This window comes from Nicotiana tabacum, chromosome 15 (genome assembly GCF_000715075.1).
Source record: "Nicotiana tabacum cultivar K326 chromosome 15, ASM71507v2, whole genome shotgun sequence".
NCBI classification, from domain to species: domain Eukaryota; kingdom Viridiplantae; phylum Streptophyta; class Magnoliopsida; order Solanales; family Solanaceae; genus Nicotiana; species Nicotiana tabacum.
The window spans coordinates 111383600-111399829 of NC_134094.1; the positions used below are offsets into that span (position 1 = coordinate 111383600).

Consider the following 16230-nt stretch of genomic DNA (forward strand, 5'->3'; position numbering starts at 1 on the left):
GCATCAATATTAGTTTATACCAACATAGATTTGGGCTGCCCTTATTTAGTTATTTTAGACATTGAAAGGATAAAGCTTGAAAGAGATTGAAAGGAAATGAAACTAAAGCAAATAAGCAAATGAAAAACATGAAAACCAAGTCAATGAAACGTGGGATGGCTGCAACACTAGATACAATCCAAGTCCATGACTACTATGCATCAACATCTTTATACTCATGCTTTGTTTTAGTGGTAAGGGCGCAACACATACACCGAATGCCTATTTTTCTCCGGTTTTTAAAAAAAGGTACCACCATCTTCAAAACGAAATGCATATTTTTAAATAATTTACATTAGAATAAAGAATTACTCCTATTATCTTTTTACAGTCCTACAAGGACAGTAAATTACTTCAATCTTGTAAAGTTTGTAAACCAGTTTGTGAAGATGAAGAGGACCAGGAAATCAAACTCATTGAGGGGAAGCAACATGTGCAAGATTGTTGACAAGGTTGTGGTAAATCCAAGTTGCAATTGGTGGTTGTAGTAGCTATACTAGCCATTTGGGTCTTACCCAATTCACTAGAAGGTGAGGATGCTTCTTTGAGTTGGCCCCAGCAATCCACTTTGTTGAATTCTGGAATGTTTGAGTGAAAATAAACCCAAACCAAAGCTTCTTGCAACTCTGGGTAATTCTTTAGCAAATTCTCATCTCCATGAACAAATGCTTTTATAACCTGCAGGTGCATATGCCAAATAATATTAGGTCAAAAGACTGCTTTAAATAAAATCATTTTCTGGTGTTTGAATTTTTTCTGAGGAAAAAATACAAGAATACAACAATAAAAACATATATATATATATATATATATATATATATATATATATATATATATATATATACCACGAGGAGTTCCTTGCAGAAGATATAATATCTGAGGGTAGCAACAAAGTCTAACAAGAAATGGCCTCCACTAATGTGACAATGAACATGAAGTGACATCTTCCCTTTAACTTTCTTCCATTCTGCAACCACTTCATCCCTTTGCAATCTATTATACCACCCTTGTAACTGCACATCAAAGTTCCAAATATTTCTTAGAGTAATTTCTCACACCAATTTCAATTGAAATACAAATAAGGAAAATTAACCCTCATGAGGAATATAATTGATTTAAGTACTTCCAAAATCTTATGTCGGGACAAGCCAACACGTCAAAGTAAAGTCAGGGGAGGGCAGTGTGTACACAGACCTTACCCCTATCTTTAAGAGTTAAAGAGGTTGTTTCCGGTACACACTCGGCTCAGGAAGACAAATTTGCAGTAAAACTAATATTCCAATAAAAACAATATTGTAGAAACTGAATCTTTCCCTTTTTTCCTCTGTTGTGCCTAAAAGTTGAGTAGCTATAGACTGAAAGGGAATTATATTTTCTAATTTAGTTATGCTAATACATGAATATGAAGCAGGATCAGAGAAATTACCTGAGAGTTATTAATGGTTTGAGAAATGGCAAGAGTGAGTTTTGAAGTAATATCACTATGTGTAAGTGTGTAAGTTCTTGGAAGATTTCCAGGATGTTTTTTCTCATCAACACCTAAGAATAGAACCTTCAGCTTTGATGCTTCAAAAATAGAAGGTCCAAATAACCTTGCCACCTGAAATCATCAATCACATATATCAATAATTAAACAATGCAGAATGTCCAAATTTGAAAGGCAAAAGAGGGAATTAAGAAAGAAGATGAATATTACAGGAACTATAGATTGGCTCTTTTTGGACAGTCTTCTAGTTTTGTATACAAAAAGAGAGCTTTCTTTTTGAGCGTTGAGATTTGATGGAAGTAAAGAAATGGTCAAAGTGCTCATTTCTCTGAGACTCTTATTAGAATCTGATATGTTATGAAGCTGAAGCTATATCTGAAGATCACAACTAAAGGAGGATGGATTAAACTACAACTACTACTTCTTTAAGCTGCAAATTCTTAAGGCAAATCCCAAATTTTGAAGATAAGTACTGAATATTTTATAGTAGTATGATCAGGTAGGCGTAGGGAAAAGTTAGAACAGGAATTTGCCTTTTTTGGATTGGTTTTGGTTTCTTACTTGCGTAGTCGCTTTTGCTTTAAGGTTTTATAGACTTCATTCAAAGATTAGTATTCATACGTGTATCTTTGAGAAAGACATTAAAAAAACGACGAAAGAGGCAAAGAAAAATGGGGGGATACGTGTTTAAATTCATATTTACATATAAATTAAAGCGACCAAATTAGAGTGAGGATACATATATATCATTTAGTAATAAAGGTTTAAATGTAAATGCTTATAAATTAATTATGAATGTAAGTAAATTTTGTATAATTATTCTATTTTCACAAGCAATGCTCCTCTTCTTAATGGTATCCTTAGTATTTTCGGCATCGACCAAGCTATAAACTTGAGTTTTTCCAAATCGGTGCAAGAAACCTCCTTCTTCTATTCAAGTGTGAGAGAAAAAAAAACATTCATATTTTATATTCTGAATTTAACGAAGGTAAATTATCCATCCTTCCAAGCATACGAATTATACCATTCATTTTCAAACATAGTATTACAGGAAAATTGAAATTTACACCTAATCATATAATTTAATCTAAGAGTCACAAAATTAAAATGATAATATATAGTACTCCTATTAAAAAACCATAATTAAATGAAATACATACGAGTATATATAAGATAAATTATACAGTTGCTTAAAGGAGCTTCTAAGCTTAATTAGGGTTGGGTGCACGGCTTAGCAATTAGCACGTGGGTGGCATCACAGTTTCCCTATTTGGCACTCCCACCTGTGTCCTTTGACTTTTCTACTAATAGCTCCAATTCTTAAATTTTGAGAACTTTCAAATGTATTTGGAGTATATATTTACTACTCCGCCCGTTCCACTTTAACTAATTTTTTAAATTTTTTTTTGTGATTTATAATATTTAATTTTTTTTAGATATCAAGAAAGAATTAATTTTTTTAAAATTGTCTTTGGAGTAAAGAATCTAGGAATATTTATTATATTTTTAATGAACAAATTAATATTAATATGATTAATTATCATTGTTAATTAATGCTAAAAGGTGAATTCTTTAATATATGTGAAAAAATCAATTAAAGGAGACCGGATAAAATACTAATAAACATAGTAATATTTTCTTTTATTATTGGTGTGGCAATTGTATTAAGAAAAGAGTTGCGTATGTTAACTATCTTGAGGGGGACCTTTTTTTTTTTGACTTTATAAAAAACAAAAGACTATGTTGAAAAATTAAAATATCAACCTCATATTTTTATAAATTTAGTTTTATTTAATTCCCTTAATATTTCCAGTAAAAAGACAATACTTTCTTCTCCTTTTAAATGGGCGGATAATCTCGACCTTAGAGTCAACTGCCAAGATGAGCTGGTTATTGTCCAAATTTTCAAAAGTTAAAAAATGGCCCTCAAATTATTATGAATTATTACATTTATTTTTCATAAATGATTTTTTTTACACCGTAGTATTGTATAAAAATGAGTAAATTCAGTTAATTTCCTTAATCTTTTTGGGAAAGGAATAAAATACATCAATCATCTTTTGAATCAGAAAAATTAAAGAACTTGTTCAAGTTAACATTACTTGCGATTTTTGAAGAGTTGTATTCGTATCACCTACAAAGTAATTAGACATTTAGGGTGTGTTTGGTACGAAGGAAAATATTTTCCAATTTTTTCGGAAAATATTTTTCAATTTTTTCATGTTTGGTTAGCTTAAATGTTTTAGAAAATATTTTTCTCATGAACTCATTTTTCTCAAATTGGAGGAAAATATTTTCTCTATCAAGAGAAGAGAAGGAAAAAATATTTTTTTTAAAACTCTTTTTCAACCTTCCCCACCCTGTTCCCCTTCCCCGCCCTTTCAACCAAAAAAGAGTATTTTCTTTATAATTATGGAGCATAAATTTCAACGTTGTTTTGTGTAAAAAAAGTAAAGCAACACATTAGTTTCTTTGGGTTTGTGTGAATTGTTAGAAGAATAATTAAATTGTTGAAGATAATAGAGTTCTGAAAATATTGGGTGTTTGTGGGGGGGGTGGATGGAGCAAGGAAACATGGGGACTTGGAGAAAAGGGGTGAGGAGGGTAGCATAAAAAGATATTTTCCTAAAAACATATTTTCTACTCAACACTAGAAAATATTTTCCACTCACCAACCAAACAAGGGGAAATAAGTGATAAAATCACTCATTTTCCATGAAAATATTGGAAAATATTTTCCTACATACCAAACACACCCTTAACGTTGATATTTTATTCTTCATCAAAATAATTAATCATGAAATATTTATAAACAAATTTGACCACGAGGTATGGGAGAGTACATGAAAATAGAAAAAGTAATGCTTATACAAAATTGATTAATCAAGAGAGAATTTCATACTAGCTAGTATATAAGTAAAAGAAAAAGGAAGAACTGCGGTATATTAAAAATTTCGAATTCTAAATAAAAATCTCATTAAACAAATTGAGGTTTTGAATGTTGAAAGAACAAACTAAACGAGAGAAAAAAAAGCGTATGTGTTTTCACGTTTATACAATACTATTGTGTAATTTTTTATTGTTGAATAAAAAACCCTTGTTATAATTATATGAATTGAGTGTCATTTTTTTTTACCTTTTGAAAGTTTCAGCAATCTCATTTAAATGTTGACAATGAGGCGTTGTTCATCTCATAATTTCTATCACTAGGTTGAGAAATTTCTAACGATTTTCACTTGATGTGAAATATCGAAACAATAATATATATTTTTTAGTTACAACTTACAAACTTAAGTTTTATAATTTTGCTACAATAAGAACAGGCTATTAATAAGATACCATTCAATTCTTGAATGAGCTTCCTCGAGAAAAAAAAAGTAATATTATAAAAAGTTCTTTCAGAAATAACAAGCCACAGACGAAATAACCAGAATTATTTGTACCAGAGTCCCTATGCCAACTTTGCCTGGTCGGCAGTCGACTTGGGCCTCTGAATTCATTGAAAACATATTTGTTGTGTATCTCATTTTCCTTTTTCTTTCTTTTTGATACTGTCTTTGATATGACGAAAAATATTTATAAAAAAAATTAAAATGCTTTCTAGTGTTTTATTGGAGATTTAAGAATACTTTTTTCAGTTTTTTTAATTTATAAATATTGATAACAATATTAGCAAATTGAATAATACTTACATTTTAAGTTGGTACTTGGGATCAAATTATTGCAGATATAGGAGTATATAACATACAAATATATATATATATATATATACAAAAATATATATTTGTGCCTATTATTTTGAGAGCGGCTATACAGTATCATTTTTTCAATATTTTGAATTTGCCGTCATTTTGCAAGAATTTACATGGGGTGGACACCTTAAGGACACTTATTTAAATTTTGACCCTGAGAACAAAATCTTAGCTCTTTCAGCCTAATCCGTCACAACTTTCTTTTTCTCCTCGTTCTACATCTTCTTCTTCTGCTTTCTCCCTTTTCTTTTTCTTTTTCTTCTTCTTCCAATAAATTATGAGCGCACAATCAAAATTAAAAAATAATAAAATTTGTGGTGTAGAAAATTAAAAAATCATTACTTATTTATGGTTTGAGCTTATATTATCTATCCTTAATGATTTGAATTGATTTAGCAGGAGCAAATTGAAAAAAATCATTGTTAGTACCGTTAGAATTTTGTGGCCAATTATGACGATTTACCAGAAATTCTAACGAATCACCACAAGACTTGCCCAATATTAAATATGAAATCATGATGAGCGTGCTTCAAAATTCTGACATAGAAGCTATTTTTCAAATTTTTCTTATATTAATCAAAATTTAAAAGGTAGCACCAAATAATCCTAATTTGTGCGAATCACTCATCATTTTGGGTGATTGAATGAGAGGTTACTATTCAAGTGAGAAGGATTTTTATGCTTTACGATCTGCATATCATGTGTGGGGGGGAAGACCCTATTAGCCAGACATGAAAAAGATTTGATTATTTCTCCACGTTTTATGCGTGCCAAATTATTGCAAAAAGCTAAAATACCGACCTCACCTACTATCGGGGAAATAGTTCTGAAATGTGCACAATATAGAGAAAATTGGAGGATGGGACTAAATTAGATTTAGGGTTTCTTTTTAATTCCTCAAACCGAAGGTATCAATTTGACCCTAAAAACAGCCATCTATATTTAAAGTATTTGATATTTTATTGGAGAATATATGAGGTAAGATAATAACCTTTTTTATGTAAAAATGTAAAACAGGAAAAAGCTACATTACGAAAAAAAAAAGCGATTATACATATATATAGACATCTAAACTAGGACAAATGGTATATTTGACCTAAATCAGTTATCCTAAATGAGGTAAAATATTGTTGTTTATCCGAAAAATCGGATATAGTTGAATTTATTAGTAGTTCTAAGGATATGTGATATAGCTTGACGTAAATCGTACTAGAAGTGGAGATGCTTAGATTCCTGGCTATAAAAACGGGATATGAATTCTTGAATGAGGAGAGTGAGTATGCTGAGTGAAACAAGCTCAAGAGATTTATTTTTCAATAAATAGAAGTAGTATTTTCTTACAATGAGTGAACCTGCCCTGTGCTTACAGGGATTCCCCCTTTTATAGTAGAAGGATCTTACTTTATTTACAATAAAAATATACAGTGGAGAACTCATAATGAATTGTCTCTTCCTCGATTCCCGCCAAGATTCTCTTCTCTAGTGCGGTTGCAACGGCTATTATCTGCGAACTCGATACTGGCTCGAGCTCGTTATTGGGTCGAGCCCTCGGCCTTGGTTCGAGTTCGATATTCGGGGTGAGTGTCAATCGGTCTGTGCGTCTCCGACTACCTTCATGTTGCCTTGCGGTTCGATTTGGTCATGGGCTCGATAATGATACCGAGCCGACTCCTCGATCGGTTTTGGAGCTCGAAGCTTGTTTGTACTATCTTCGGAACTCATCTCGAAGTCTCACTTCGGTCGCTTACCATTCGAACCCAATCAAACGTACGAGGGCCGAAATCTATTTCGACCGTATACAAATAGTCCCCTCGTTTCTCAGGAAGAATGTGGTGAGAAGCGATATGATTTTCAACGGCTCTATCGAGTTATAAGTTGATGTTTTTACTGGGTTCGATCATGACGTACGTGATAGTTGTCCCATCGATTTAGTCTTTCAAGGTATTTAATGTATGTCAGGCGGTGGTCGGCTACCGCTGATACTGAACCGCCATGGTATAAACCTATAAATAACCCCTCCATTTATCATTTACCACTTTTACATCTTCAATCTTCCAAATTTTCTTACTTTTTCTGCCTTTATTTCGCCGCTCGTACAGTCACCTTCACCTGCGTTTGGCACCATCAGCCTTTCATCTTCTTTAGTTTTTCTTTTTCTTATGCCAATGGCAAAAACTTCAAAAACCGTACCTCAGAAGGAGAAAGCTTTATCTTTACGGCCGTCCGGCGACAAGGCGCGATAGAGCCGCCTCCCCACGAGTATGTTCCTAGTCCGTGTACTCTAAAAATCGATTTTAAGGTTGAAAATCCTTCGTCGGTTCCGGGTCGATGTGAGCACGTGTCGATGCACAAGTGCTCGATAACAGAGGGCCATCTCGAGGCTGTGAGGAAAGACTGCAACTGGGGTCCTGATGTTGTATTGCAAATTCCCTCTTCCGAAGAGAGCATCACCACTCATGTGGAGGGTTTTTTAAGTATTTATACTTACCCCTTCACGTTGGGTCCCGTCGATCCAATGATCATTGATTTTTACAAAAGATATCAGGTCTCCCTCGACCAAATTCATCCTTCTCTATGGCGCATAGTAATCTTACTTCGCTTATTCTCCAACAAGGTCGGGGGGCTGGATTTCACCCTAAATCACCTCATACGATTGTATCGGCCTCAAATCTTTCGAGGACTAATCAGGCTCCATCGTTGGGCATCGAAAGCTTTAATGTCGAGCATCGACGAAGACAAGGATCGGGGTTGGATAGGCCGTTATATTCGGGTGAGGACCCGTGACCTCATCCCGAAAGAGAAGATGTCGTTCCCCGAGGAATGGAATTTCGACCGTAAGTGATTTTCATAAGGCGTTGCTTTTCGTATCTTTTTCTGATTCTATCTGATATCTTTCTCCGATATACAGCTGCCCTTTGGATGCTACAAGTGATACCCGACCTCGAGGATTGGGTTCGGAAGTTAGCTTCGACTTCCTCTTATACCGAACGCGCTTGGCGTGATTTGGCAAAAGGTAGATGGGAGGCCAAGAATCACGGTAAGGGTCACTTCTTATGTTTTTCGAAATGTTTTTTATGCTCCATTCGTTACCGACTTCCTTTCATGCAGGTATAACCAAGGATGCCGTTTTGAGGCTTTCGAGTGGTGAGGAAGGAACCAAGTCCCCTATCCCGGAACTGGGGAAAAATAAAAAGAGAAAAGTTATTTCTCGGTCAAAGGACCCCAAGCCCAAAACTCGAAGGGTGAGGAGGAAGGCAATCGCTCTTTTGAAGGACTCGGTCCAACGACTGAGAGAAGAAGAAGAAGAAGAAGAAGAAGAAGAAAAAGAAGATGATGATGATGATGATGCTTCGGCTCTGGTGATCCGATCTGCGAAAGCTATCGAGGTCGCCAGACCTTCTGAGCCGATGACGGCTATACCGGTCAGGGTCAGTTTCGATATCCCGAGTCGTGATTATAGTGTCCCGAGCGATTCGCTCGGGACCATGATAGTGTGTTATTTGCCTTCTCTTTCGACCTTTTCTGAGGAGGCGTTAAAGGAAGCCCGAGAATTGAAGACCCCCAATATGGGCGGAGGCTCTAGTGTAGGGGACCCTTTTTGGGATTGATTTACTGGAGTCGATGATGCCTCCCGATATTAGTGACGCTTCTCTTCTTCTAGAAGAGGCCCAACATTTCATTTCTCGGGTAATGATTTTGCTGCGCTTGGTTTCTTCGTTCTTTTCTAGACCTGACTTGTGTTTTTTCCATACTGTGTAGGATATTAGCAAGTTTTGAGTCGACCTCAGCCGGTGTGAGGTCGAGCTTCAGAAGGTCTCGGGGGAGAGAGATGCTTTGTGGCTTCTTTGCAGCCAAAACGACGAGGTTATAAAGGACCTCCAAGTAGATTTGGCTAAGGCTCGTGAAGAAGAGGCCGAACTAGATAAGCAGGTGAGCCTCGTTCTGTTAGAGTATGGGTTTGACCCAACTATGGAAGCTAACCCTTCGTTATCTCAGCTGCAGTAAAAGGTTGAAAAGATCGGGTTTCTTCGGGAATAAATCGATCAAATCAAGGCCAAATGTGACCGGTGGAAGGAGACTATCGACCGCCTGGCTGCAGAAAAAGAAACCATCTTGGCCAAATTATTATCGACCGATGTTCAGCTTTGAAGCATCAAGCAAAAAGGTTCGGCTCAGGCCAAGAGGGTCGAGGAGCTTGAAACAAGGCTTGTTGAGGCCAAGGCGGAGATCGAGTCATCGAAAGTCATGGCGGACAAGACCATTGCCGTGTATCGGGCCGATGTCGAGGCTGCTCAAATGGAGGCAAGAGAGGCAGCGGATACTGCCGACACTCGAGCACATTGGGTTGCCGAACTTGCTAAGTGTCGGTCTCAGAGGGAGACCCTCGAGGATATACACGCTCGAGGTTTCGACCTTGCTGAAGCGATAAAAAGGGCCAAAGAACTCGAAGCTGATGCTGAAGCCTTGGCTTCTGGTGGCGATGATGATGATGATGATGATGACGGTAGTAAGAGCGGGTCCGAAAATGGGGGGAGCCCAGTGGAGAATAGACCGCTCTCGATGATAACCCAGAAGCTTAGCCCTAAGCTTCTTTTATGTTGCATTTATTTATGTAAACTATCTTTTTATATTTATACAAATATCTTTTTCTTTTACTGACTTGTTTCGTGAAGATTTCATTCATGCCTTACCGATGCTTTCACGAGGATTTAGGTGATTTCATCGAAATCGGCCTTCGTAGCCTTTATGGCTGAGTGAGTGATTGTTTCGAACTCGAACTCAAAATATCTTAGCCAGTAGGCTTTTTATGATTGAGTGAGTGATTGCTCAAACTCGAAGTAAGATAACCCTTAGGCTTTAATAATTGAGTGAGTGATTGTTTCGAAATCGAACTCAAAATATCTTAGCCCATAGGCTTTTTATGACCAAGTGAGCGATTGCTCGAACTCGAAGTAAGATAGCCCTTAGGCTTTAATAATTGAGTGAGTGATTGTTTCGAACTCGAACTCAAAATATCTTAGCCCGTAGGCTTTTTACGACCGAGTGAGCGATTGCTCGAACTCGAAGTGAGATATATCCCTTAGGCTTTAATAATTGAGTGAGTGATTGTTTCGAACTCGAACTCAAAATATCTTAGCATGTAAGCTTTTCATGACCAAGTGAGCGATTGCTCGAAAACGAAGTAAGATAGCCCTTAGGCTTTAATAATTGAGTGAGTGATTGTTTCGAACTCGAACTCAAAATATCTTAGCCCGTAGGCCTTTTATGATCGAGTGAGTGATTGCTCGAACTCGAAGTAAGATAGCCTTTAGGCTTTAATAATTGAGTGAGTGATTGTTTTCGAACACGAACTCAAAGTATCTTATCCCGTAGACTCCTGTTTGAATCATGAAGCAGGAAGATCTTTTCAAAGTGTGAGATATCTGGAAAAAAAAGGTCCTCCTTTTTAAGTCATTATACATGTGTTTGTATCTTGTGCCAGGGTTCGAGCCAAACTACGTGGGCATGGTTCGTCTTGACCATTTGGCCCTTACACTTTTCTCTATTGAGACCTTGTTCGACATGAATTTGATATGAAATAACTTTCTTGCGCCGAACTTGATTTATTCCGATTGGTAGCCCCCTAGTATTCGAGGATGATTATGAAGGAGCCTCAGATACTATTGATTTGTCCTCGGGTAGCACATAGTTGTTGTCTCGTTAAAAACCTTGCCGGAAAAACCCATTTGGGATAAAAGCCAAACTTAAGGGAAAAAGAGTACAACGCGTGCTTTAAAACCGGAGGTCTTGATGTTTTTCATCGAATTCCTGTAATGATTTAATGCCGAATATACGTATATAGACGATAGAGAAGAGAAAATCATACCTTAACAATAATATCGTTTAAGAAGCGATATGTTCCAATTGTTTGGTAATGGTTTTCCATCCATTGCTCCAAGTTTATAAGACCCTTTCCCGACTATATCGAGGACTTGATAGGGTCCTTCCCAATTTGGGCCAAGCTTCCCTTCATTAGGATCTCGAGTGTTGACGGTGACCTTCCTTAGGACCAAGTCCCCGGCCTTGAAATGGCGGAGGTTAGTTCTTCTGTTGTAGTACCTTTCGATTCATTATTTTTGTGCAGCCATTCGAACCAGTGCCGCTTCTCCTTTTTCATCTAATAATTTGAGGCTAGTATTCATTGCCTCGTAGTTCAATTCTTCCGATGTATGTAGGAACCTTACGCTTGGTTCCCCGACTTCGATCGAAATTAAAGCTTCGGAGCCATACACTAAGGAAAATGGGGTCGCTCATGTACTGGATTTAGATGTTGTCCGATATGCCCAAAGGACTTCGGGCAAAATTTCTCTCCACTTTCCTTTAGCTTCGTTCAATATTTTCTTTATGTTTTGGATGATAATCTTGTTCGTTGATTCGGCCTGTCCGTTCCCTCTAGGATGATATGGTGTAGACAGTATTCTTTTTATTTTATGGTCTTCGAGGAATTTTGTCACTTTACCACCGATAAATTGTCTACCATTATCGCATGTTATTTCTGCTGGTATCCCAAATCGACACACGATGTGGTCCAAGATGAAATCTATAACCTCTTTTTCTCTCACTTTTTCGAACGCCTGTGCTTCAACCTATTTAGAGAAATAGTCAGTCATAAACAAAATGAATTTAGCTTTACCTGGGGCCGATGGTAGAGGACCGACGATATCCATTCCCTATTTTATGAATGGCCATGGAGAAATGACCGAATGAAGCTGCTCTCCGGGTTGATGGATCATTGGTGCAAACCTTTGACATTTATCACATTTTCGAACGAACTCCTTAGTGTCCTTATCCATGCTATCCCAGTAGTACCCTGCTTTGATGATTTTTCGAATTAATGGTTCGGCGCCGGAATGGTTTCCACAAGTGCCTTCATGGACCTCTCGTAAAACATAATCGGTGTCTCCTAGTCCCAAACATACCGCTAGTGGTCCGTCAAACGTCCTTCTGTATAATGTTCCATCTTCAACCAGTGTGAATCGAGCAGCCTTGGTTCGTAGAACCCTCGATTCCTTAGGGTTCGATGGGAGTTTTCCGTCCTTTAAGTATTCAATATACTTATTCCTCCAATCCCAGGTTAAGCTCGTGGAATTTATTTCGGCATGTCCCTCCGCGATTACAGATCTTGAGAGTTGAATGACAGTCCCCGAGTTGATCTTATCTTCCTCGACCAACGACCCCAAATTTGCGAGTGCGTCGGCCTCACAGTTTTGTTCTCGAGGCACATATTGTAGGGTCCATTCTTTGAAATGGTGTAGAGTTACCTGTAATTTGTCCAAATACCTTTGCATCCTATCTTCTCGAACCTCGAAAGTTTTGTTTACTTGGTTCACCACTAGTAAAGAGTCACATTTGGCTTCGATGACTTCTGTTCCTATGCTTTTAGCTAGCTCGAGGCCTACAATCATGGCCTCGTACTCGGCCTCATTGTTAGTTAATCTAGTGGTTTTGATGGATTGCCTAATAATGCCACCTCTGGGAGGTTTCAGTACGATGCCAAGCCTGGACCCCTTCACATTTGAAGCACCATCTGTGTAGAGGGTCCAAACCCCCGATGACGTACCCGATTTTAACAAGAGTTCCTTTTCAACTTCGGGTACGAGGGTTGGCGTGAAATCGACCACGAAGTTTGCTAAAATTTGGGACTTGATGGTCGTACGGGGTTGATATTCGATATCGTACCCACTGAGTTCGACAGCCCATTTGGCCAATCGACCCGATAATTCGGGCTTGTGCAAAATATTACGAAGTGGGTAAGTGGTTAAAACGTATATGGGGTGACATTGGAAGTATGGTCTTAACTTTCTAGAGGCGCTTATTAGTGCAAGTGCTAATTTCTCTAAGTGAGGGTATCTAGTCTCTGCTTCTCCTAAGGTTCGACTTACATAATAAACAGGAAACTGTGTACCTTGCTCTTCTCAAATTAGGACGCCACTTAGCGCGATTTCTGATACTGCCAAGTATAAGTAAAGCTTCTCATCTGTCCTCGGAGTGTGAAGTAGTGGTGGGCTCGATAGGTACCGCTTCAATTGTTCTAGTACTGTTGGCATTCCGGGGTCCAAGCGAAATCGTTCTTCCTTTTGAGTAGAGAGAAGAATTTATGGCTTTGATCTGATGACCTCAAAATGAATCGGCCTAAGGCATCTATCCGCCTGGTTAGCCTTTGCACTGCTTTCATGCTATCTACGACGGTGATGTCTTCGATAGCCTTAATTTTATCGGGGTTGATCTCGATTCCCCGATTCGATACCATGAAACCAAGAAACTTGCCCGATCCAACCCCGAAAGCACATTTCTCGGGGTTGAGCTTCATGTTGTATTTCCTTAAGATCATGAACGTTTCCTGCAAATGAGTCAAATGGTCCTCTTCGCGCAGGGACTTAACTAGCATGTCATCAATGTAAACTTCCATCGACTTACCTATTTGTTCTTCGAATATTTTATTCACTAGGCGTTGATAAGTAGCTCATGCATTTTTTTAGCCCGAATGGCATTACATTATAGCAATAGGTTCCGTACTTGGTGATAAATGAAATCTTTTCCTGGTCCTCCGGGTTCATTCGAATTTGATTGGACCCGGAGTAGGCATCGAGAAAAGTAAGGATCTCGTGGCCGGCTATGGCATCGATTATGCGATCGATGCTAGGCAGTACAAAAGAATCTTTGGGGCATGCTTTGTTTAGATCTTTATAATCTACGCACATTCTAAGTTTATTCCCCTTTATAGGGACTACAACTACGTTGACTAACCACTCGGGATATTTTACTTCCCGAATTGACCCTATTTTGAGATGTTTAGTTACCTCATCCTTTACAAATGCGTGCTTTACCTCGGACTGAGGTCTTCTTTTTTGCTTCACCGGCTTGAACCTAGGGTCCAAGCTTAGCTGGTACGTTGTTATCGATGGTGGGATCCCTGTCATGTCTAAATGGGACCAAGAAAAACAATCTATGTTATCAATAAGAAATTGGACAAGTTTTTGCCTGAGATCGGGGTTCAGCCCCATTCCCAGGTATACCTTTCTCTCGGGTAGACGTTCGATTAATATAACCTGCTCCAGTTCTTCGATCGTTGACTTGGTGGCGTCGGAGTCGTTAGGGACGATGAGAGCTCGAGGCATCGGAAACTCTTCCTCGTTATCTTCTATTTCCTGCTTCACCGATTCGGTTGAGACTGGTTGCTGTGATTGCTACTTGGTTTCCCGCCTATCTTTTGTGCTCGACTTTTCTGAGGCCGATAACGTTGGTATTGGTGTTATCTCATCGACCGCAAATATTTCCTTCGCAGCATGTTGCTCCCCGTACACTGTCTTTACGCCGTCCGACATAGGGAATTTCATCACTTGGTGTAAAGTCGAAGGCACTGCCCTCATATTGTGGATCCATGGTCTTCTGAGTAGGGAATTGTACCTTATATCGCCTTCGATTACGTGGAACTTGGTGTTTTGGATGGTTCCAGCTACATTTACAGGCAGAATAATTTTCCCTTTAGTTGTTTCACTGGCTATATTGAAGCCGTTTAAGACCCGAGTTGCGGGCACGACTTGATTCTGTAAACCGAGCTTCTCCACTACCCAAGATCGGATGATATTCGCAGAGCTACCCGGATCCACTAAGACACGCTTAAGTTGAACTTTATTTAATAGGATAGAAATTACCAGAGTGTCGTTGTGAGGTTGAGAGATGCCCTCGGCTTCTTCAATTCCGAATGATAAAGTGCCCTCGGGTACATATCCTCGAGTTTGTTTTTCCTCTGCGGCCGTAATCTTGCCGTATTTGAGCACGGGTCCCTGTGGAGTATCGACCCCACCGATGATCATTTGGGTGATATGCAGAGGTTCCTCTTGTTTATCTTTTTTGCTGGCATCCCTTTATCTGAAGTGATTCTTGGCTCGGTCACTGAGGAACTCTCGAAGGTGGCCCTCGTTGAATAGACATGCTACCTCTTCTCTCAATTGTCTGCAATCCTCGGTCCTGTGGCCATGCGTACCATGATACTTGCACATCGAATTCGGGTTCCTTTGGGAGGGTCAGTTTGCATGGGTCTGGGCCACCTAGTGTCTTTGATTCTTCCGATCGCTGATACACTGCCTGATGCGTCGACGCTGAAATTGTACTCCGATAGCCGATGTGCTTCTATAGGATCGGCATATTTATCAAAGCCATTCTTGCTTATAAGCCCCCGAGAGTTTTGCCCTCGATCATTCCTTCGATTGTTCCGAACGGCACTACGCGTTGAACCGTTGTTCATTCGATCTGCGACGTACGGTTGATATCGGTCTCTGTTCGACCTTTACTCTCTGTCGATGTCCCTCTGGTTTTTAATAGTTGTCCTGTTCTGATGCATGGATTCGGAAGGAGATCCCAACTGGTCGTCTTCGACTCTAATTTTTGACTGATATCAGTTGTGTACATCCGCCCAAGTTATCGTTGGATACTCGATCAAATTTTGCTTCAGCTGACGTGATGCTACTGAACTTTGCCCGTTCAACCCTTGGATGAACGCTTGGACCGCCCAGTCGTTTGTGACCGGTGGCAATTCCATGCGTTCCATTTGAAATTGGGACACGAACTCCCTCAATATTTCATTTCCTCTTTGCTTTACTTTGAAGAGGTTTGATTTCCTTGTTGCAACCTTTATGGCACCAACATGTGCCTTTACAAACGAATCCGCTAACATGGCAAAAGAATCGATGGAATTTGGTGGCAGATTATGATACCAAATCATCTCTCCCTTCGAGAGGGTTTCTTCGAACTTTTTTAATAACACGGATTCGATCTTATCGTCTTCCAAATCGTTACCCTTGATAGAACACGTGTAAGAGGTGACGTGTTCGTTGGGATCGGTCGTGCCATTATACTTGGGAATTTCGGGCATGCAAAATTTTTTGGGGATTGGTTTTGGGGCTGCACTCG

At 38.7% G+C, this 16230-nt stretch overlaps 1 protein-coding gene across 1 annotated transcript; it reads right to left on the bottom strand.

Annotated features, from left to right (window-relative positions):
- Positions 1-297: 297 nt before the first annotated feature.
- LOC107817134 (protein STAY-GREEN homolog, chloroplastic) lies at positions 298-2085 on the bottom strand. Its single transcript, XM_016642907.2, has 4 exons — positions 1736-2085; positions 1466-1639; positions 885-1052; positions 298-717 (listed from the first exon to the last, which is right to left on the bottom strand). Exons 1-4 carry the CDS (start codon positions 1847-1849, stop codon positions 394-396), a joined length of 780 nt encoding a protein of 259 aa, XP_016498393.2. The 5' UTR covers positions 1850-2085; the 3' UTR covers positions 298-393.
- Positions 2086-16230: the final 14145 nt, after the last annotated feature.